Source organism: Myotis davidii, unplaced genomic scaffold (assembly GCF_000327345.1).
Source record: "Myotis davidii unplaced genomic scaffold, ASM32734v1 scaffold4999, whole genome shotgun sequence".
NCBI classification, from domain to species: Eukaryota; Metazoa; Chordata; class Mammalia; order Chiroptera; family Vespertilionidae; genus Myotis; species Myotis davidii.
In genome coordinates this window covers 26,103-32,571 of record NW_006290661.1, presented here as the reverse complement: position 1 = coordinate 32,571, position 6,469 = coordinate 26,103, and the positions used below count along the sequence as shown (strand labels likewise).

The 6,469-nt window shown below is 39.1% G+C and overlaps 1 protein-coding gene across 1 annotated transcript in view; it reads right to left on the bottom strand.

The window, feature by feature from the left end:
* LOC102769699 (caspase-1) overlaps positions 1-6,469 on the bottom strand; it is a 29,926-nt gene that overhangs the window by 3,054 nt on the left and 20,403 nt on the right. The window contains exons 3-7 of the mRNA XM_015563846.1: positions 4,925-4,987; positions 2,792-2,907; positions 1,955-2,128; positions 1,311-1,545; positions 759-902 (exon numbers count right to left, since the gene is read on the bottom strand). Coding sequence (XP_015419332.1) covers positions 759-902; positions 1,311-1,545; positions 1,955-2,128; positions 2,792-2,907; positions 4,925-4,987 — 732 coding nt within the window. The remainder of the gene's footprint in view (positions 1-758; positions 903-1,310; positions 1,546-1,954; positions 2,129-2,791; positions 2,908-4,924; positions 4,988-6,469) is intronic.

Below are 6,469 nucleotides of genomic sequence, written 5' to 3'. Positions count from 1 at the left end.
TATATAATATACATATAATCAGTGAGGAATTCAAATAAAGCCCAGAGAGGCTAAATAACTAGGACTATTTTACAAAATACTAAATAGCAGGGACAGATTATAATTGGCAGTATTCTTAATTCATAGACTAGATTTAAAAATCATTATGGTTTTTTTCTTTTTCATCCACTCTATACTTCTAGTTGAAAACAATTTAACTTAGAGGTTCAATATGCCTCTTCTGCTTTTTTTTTTTTTTTTATCTCTCTCTCTGCCCCTATAAAAACTACTTTTCTGTAAATGCATGCTGATGTCTAGGCAAATTGAACTGCTGACTGATCCCAACTTTGTAAACCTTCTCTAAGTGGATTCAGCTTCTAATTTACTTCCAGTGTAGATATTTCTCAATGGATCCCAAGCAGTTCCAGGAAACTATGTTTGCACCATGGGAGTTTACTAATTCCTAATTTAGTTAAAATATATGTGATCTCTGTGGGTAAGGATAATTGGAGATTTAAACTAGGAGAACTGCTTTAGTTGTTCTTCAGAAGTGTCACAGAAAGTTCAACAGATGTCCAGTGGGTAAGGATAATTGGAGATTTAAACTAGGAGGACTGCTTAGTTGTTCTTCAGAAGTGTCACAGAAAGTGCAACAGATATCCATTCTCTACAGAGAGGGTGTGTGCGTGTGTGTGTGTGTGTGTGTGTGTGCGCGTGTGTGTGTGTGAATTTCTGTATTGGCAATGCCCACAAAGGTGTTCTATACAGGCACTCATTACCTGGTGTTGAAGAGCAGAAAGCAATAAAATCCTTCTCTATATGGGCTTTCTTAATGGCATCATATTCAAAATCTTCTGGAGCCAATGAGAAGTCGTTTTCAGAACCTTTTGCTGAATCCTTCAACCACACCACCCCTTCGTTCTCTAGAAAGACAAGATTTGACATCTTGTTACTACCAACAGCCAAAAGATTCATTTTCGCCCTTAAGCCTCTGTCCAACTATATTTACTAATTTATTTGTGGCTGTCTTTCATTCATGTACGTGTGCACACCTACATCCCAGGAACTATCTTTTTAACAACTTTTATTTCTATGAACCCTAAATGAATTCTAATGACACTAAAACATCAAAGTCTTGAGACTAAAAGTGGTATCTCTTTAGTTGAAAATAGAATAAATATCTACTAACCATTCATGCAACTCACAGAAGCTACAGTTTTGTTTGGTGACAGTAGGTATTCTTTCATATTAAGGAGCAGGCACAAAACATGGATGGAATTGATGAGGTCAACACTGGCATATCTTGTGTTCTAACAGACATCAGCACTCACCACCACGGCAGGCCTGGATAATGATCACTTTGGGCTTGTCCTTCAAACTTGGACAGTTATAAGTGTTCAAACTTTGAAAGATGGTGTCGATGTATAATACATCGGAGGCTTCCTTAGAGTGTTTCTTCCCACAAATGCCTTCTCGAATACCGTGAGACATGAACACCAGGAACGTGCTGTCAGAGGTCTTGTGCTCCTCGCGGGCAGCGAAGGCCCTCAGCTCTTCCTTCATGTCCTGGAAAGAGACCATGCCATTAATTTTGGACTAGGAGATCCATGATCAGAGCGTCGGGGAATTCAATAAAAAGGCACTTAAGGAATTCCTGGGTAATATAAACATCAATGGAGTACAAAAGATGATTTAAGTTTTAATTCAAAGAAAGATGCCATAGAGTTATAGGATGCCATTTGGGAATTTCTAGTAGAGAGGAAAGGGTATTATTATTTTTTACAGAACAGTTTCCAAATAAAAATTTCAGTAGACTTTTGCTAAAAGACTCTTTGTTAGGAGGGGTGAGAAGCACCCTCCAAGGGCAAATTTAACTTTTATATTATCAAGAAATTAAGTTTCTGGTGCTACAACCAAAAGCTATCTAGTAAAATGAAGGGTGTGGTCATTGTCCCTACATTCTGGAAGACCTTACCGAAGCAGTGAGATCTTCTTTAACATCCACAGTGTATCCCAGATCTTCTAGCAGCATCTTCATACCTCTGATATCAGCATCAGCTCCAGCTCTCCTGGAAAGTTTGTCAAACTCTGTGTTGCAGATAATGAGGGCAAGACGTGTCCGAGTAAACTTTCCCATTATTGGGTAAATCTGTCGGAAATGCAAATTGCATTATGGTCCTGTTCCCTTTAATTAAATATCCATCTTGAGGATATAAGACTGTTTCTCCCACTCTAGTTCTACCCAGAAAACAAATTTCATGAACCATAGTTACAGGAAAGGCAAATTAATCTTAATATAGGAGTTAAAGTAGAACTTACAAATGCCCAGATAACAACTGGTAAGGACTTAATGTGTTTTCTTTTTGAGTTAAGATTTGAAAAAAGAACAGGCTTTGACGCAAGAATGACAGAATTTTAAAACTGACTCCTCAGCTTATTGTTTCTGCCAACATATTTTATCATCCAGTGCACAATTTCCTGATCTATAACATGGGCTATTTTTAGGGTTCAAGGTGTTATTCAAATATGTTTTCTCAACTCTGCAACTTGCTTAGAACAGTATCTGGTTCATAGTAAGCATCCAATGGATGCCTTGGTTGTTATTATAAGTATTTATTCAGGGAGCTGTATCAAACTTAGAACTCAATCCCTAAACCTGGGATTCTAGGAGATAGGAGCCCTTTATGTAAGGGAAGCAGCAGGATGATTTTCTAGAACTTCTCTAGGAAATTAGCTCTAAGAAAGTCCCACTGCCCTTTCAAAGAGTTCCCAGTGTTTCTTTCACCCGGATCCTGTTTTCTGAGCACAGCACCTCTGCTGACTTTTCATTCCATATCTTTTGGGCTATGTCTGGGGGGCAAAGCTTGAGGCTTCCTCCTGGTCCTGGGAATGCAAGCTTAGCTGGGTTGTCTTGCACTGCCTGGGGAGCTGCAACAGACAAGAAACATTATGAGCAATGGCACCCCTGAGTGTCCCGCCAGGTGCTCCTCACAGCGTGAGCCCCGTATGAAGCCACAGAGGAGGAAGTGCATCCTTAAAAGAACAACACTGGCCAACTCCGCTGAGTGAGTCACTGCTAGGGGAACACATTCCACAGAGGAGGTTTCTATGGGTGCCATACAAGAGGTTTCTATGGGTGCCTTTACCTCTGAGGATTGGCATTTTTATAAACATTTTAGATTAGAAGAATAAAAAGGGGTTTTATTCAAGACCATGCATGATAGAACTCTCAAAAACCAATCAACACGTTAGAGAAAATATTTAGGACATAAATTTATTTCAAATGATTTAACATTGATAATAAAATATAATTGAGATAGAGCTTAATCACCCTATTTCAATGTTCTTAAAATATATATGTTTATTTTTTATTTACTTAAGATGCATTAGAGATGGAAAGGAAGAAAGGAGGAAAGGAGGGAGGAAGGGAGGAAGGGAGGAAGGAAGGGAGAGAGGGAGGGAGGGAGGGAGGAAGGAAGGAAGGAAGGAAGGGCTTTTGTTCTCCAGGATCTCTCTAATGTGTGTATGTATGGGGAGGATGAGGAGGAATACTGAATATATTAACTAGAATGACTATGAAATAGAATGATAAATGCTAAAATAAAGATGCATACTAGATGGATGTATAGCACTAAACATTGATTACACCAATATATGAGGAAGAGTTTTAATAGTAATTTATGTGACTAAAGCCTTTAGGTTTATTTTATTACAAATTCAACACCATCCAACAGTGTGATGTACTTGCTAAAGAAGAAACATAATGTCTTTTTCAAAATAAATATATTTCCTCAATATTTGGAAGATCTATCAAAAACTAACTATTCAAACAAGAAAGTTATAAGCAATTTTGAAGGAAAATTTGAAGACATTATCATACATCTAATTAGGCAAAGCAAGGCAGGCTGAAATGTGTTTAATGTGGATAAAGTAAAAAATAATTGGAATTAATTTATTGAAGAAAATTATAGAAATCATTATTAGGTGGGAGAAATATCCTATTTCTTCATATAGGAATCTGAGGAACAATGGCAAATATTAAAGAGAAATATTTGAATTACATTAGAGCTCATTTTTCCTAGTAAAGGAATGAGCATTTGGTTATATAGTGAGTGTCTCCATCCCATGAAATATCTAAGAAAAAATTCATGGGATAAACACCCTTAATAGATTTACTACAGTAATTTATAACTTGGTTAAATATTTGCATCTGTGGCCTCTAAATATCTTCCAAAATTTAGAGAAAATAGTCACTTTCAGCTGAAATACTTCAAGAACTGTGCGTAAAATACTGTCCCAGGACAATAAAACACCGATTATTTAGTAAATAAGAGGCTGGACTCATAAAGCTTAAAGTCCAGTGGGGGACAATGATGAATTTATTTTTTAAAATACAAGAAAAATATAGTGAGATTATGGCAGGAGAATCTTAGGGAACTGTGGGAGTAGGAGCTCTGAACGATAGTAATACAAAGAGAGTGGCTACACAGATTTGGATTTGAGAGAGGAATCAATAAATCTCAGACACTGAATGATAGAGCTGAGGAGGAAGAAAGAGCTAAAAATTGAATTGCAAGTTTCTGGTTTGAATAACTTGGTAATGATGGCAACATAACAGAGAGAAAACTGGAGGAGGACCAAGGTGTGAAGGAAGGCAGATGGCAAGTTTAGCTCTGGATATGTAGAGAAAAAGGGGTCAAGTTTGGCGTTCAAGTGGGTAGTCAGAATCTGAGACACATATTCAGAATCTGTTGGTATAAACATGGTAGCGAAACTGCAGGAATGACCTCTGCTAAAGCAGACTAGATTGAAAAGAGCAAAAGGTATAGGATCAATCCAGGAGAATTACCCATTGCCTCCTCACCCCGTGTTTATCCCATGAATCTGCAGTTAATGTCAAGGAAGATGGGGTTCAAAAATGTTCTTGCTTTGACCATGCCATTACCTGGGAAGGGAAGGATCTCTGCTTGGGAGCCTTGTGTATTATGATCAGTTTTTGATTGTGCACCTGAGGAAAGATAAGGGCCTTAAATTAGTCACTTATCTCTGTTGGAGACTCCCTATTGAAAACAATGTCCCCAAGCTTTGATCTGTTCAAATAGCTGTTGACCTGGAACCACACTCATCACTGAGAAACAAAAGCCTCTCCACATTTATTCCTGGACATTAACATTTGAGGCAGAACAGAAGAGTGCCTGCAGGTGAACCCCTTGATTTCTGCTTTCTATGATGAAAGTGGCACTGAGATTCCATCAGCTATAGAAGCAAGAGTGCTCTTAATATGCATGTTTTAAGGTGGCTCCTGAGGTGACCACTACTGCATAACAGATATATGCAAAGTGAAGCTGTGTGACACAGAGCTGACTTGGATTTTAGAGAAAACCAAGAAAAAGACTTGGACAATCACACTGCCAAGATTTATCGCAGCAGAAAATGATGACGAGGTGACTCACTTCACCATCAACCAGTGTTAAGTTACTTTTCTAAGTGCCATAGATCAGGAAAGTGGTAGAGCCTGGATATAAACACAAATCTGGGCTCTGGTTAACTGAACCACTCTGCCAGCCCACAAAGGGCACTACGGATTTATGCACGTGACAGGGGGCCTGGCCACAGTCTCTGTAATCTGCACTTGCCCTACTCAGTGGCATGCTCTGAGGAAAAAACAAACCAACACTGAAAAGCCTGTTCCACTATTTGGTTGCATAAAACAACTCAAGCCTATTAATGCATCCTCTGAGGTCATGATTCATTATGTTTGTCAATTTCAAGGACAGGAATTACATTTAAGGTTCTTAAAATTTTTATAAGGATCTCAATCTATACATATATAAAAGCATAAGTGACTAGCCTACCAGCTGTTTAACTGGTAGCTATGATGCTAAATTCAGAAGTGAAAACCTCAAACATGAAACAGACTGATGAATCTCAGAGGCAAGGGGGAAGGGGGGAGGCGGGAGGGCGGGAAAGATGAATCTCAGAGGGAAGGTGGGGGGAACTGCAGGAAGAGATTAACTAAAGATCTTATATGCATACTAGAGGCTCAATGCACAGATTTTGGCACTGGTGGGGTCTCTCCGCCTAGCTTGAACCCTCTTTCAATCCAGGACTCCTTGGGAGATGTCAGAGAGCCAGTTTTGGTCTGATTCCCACAAGCCAGGCGAAGGGACCCCACCAGTGCATGAATCCGTGCACCGGGCCTCTAGTATAACAATACACACCTTGGAAGTTTAATCCAGAAATTCTAAGAATTGGCGTGTGCTAACACATGTGAAATACACTGAGTTTTCATCCCATAGTTTACAATTGAAGACAAGATATCCATAGACAAAATATGGTCCAGTTCCCTGCTCTGCATGAGGGAGAGCCATAGGCTGTCCCTCAAAATGCTGAGCCCAAGGTGACAGACTGCAGCTTGTCCCATCCTGCCCATCCAGACTGCTGAACTAACTTAACCATCAGTAAGTTCCAGAACGTTTTCTGGAGGAGA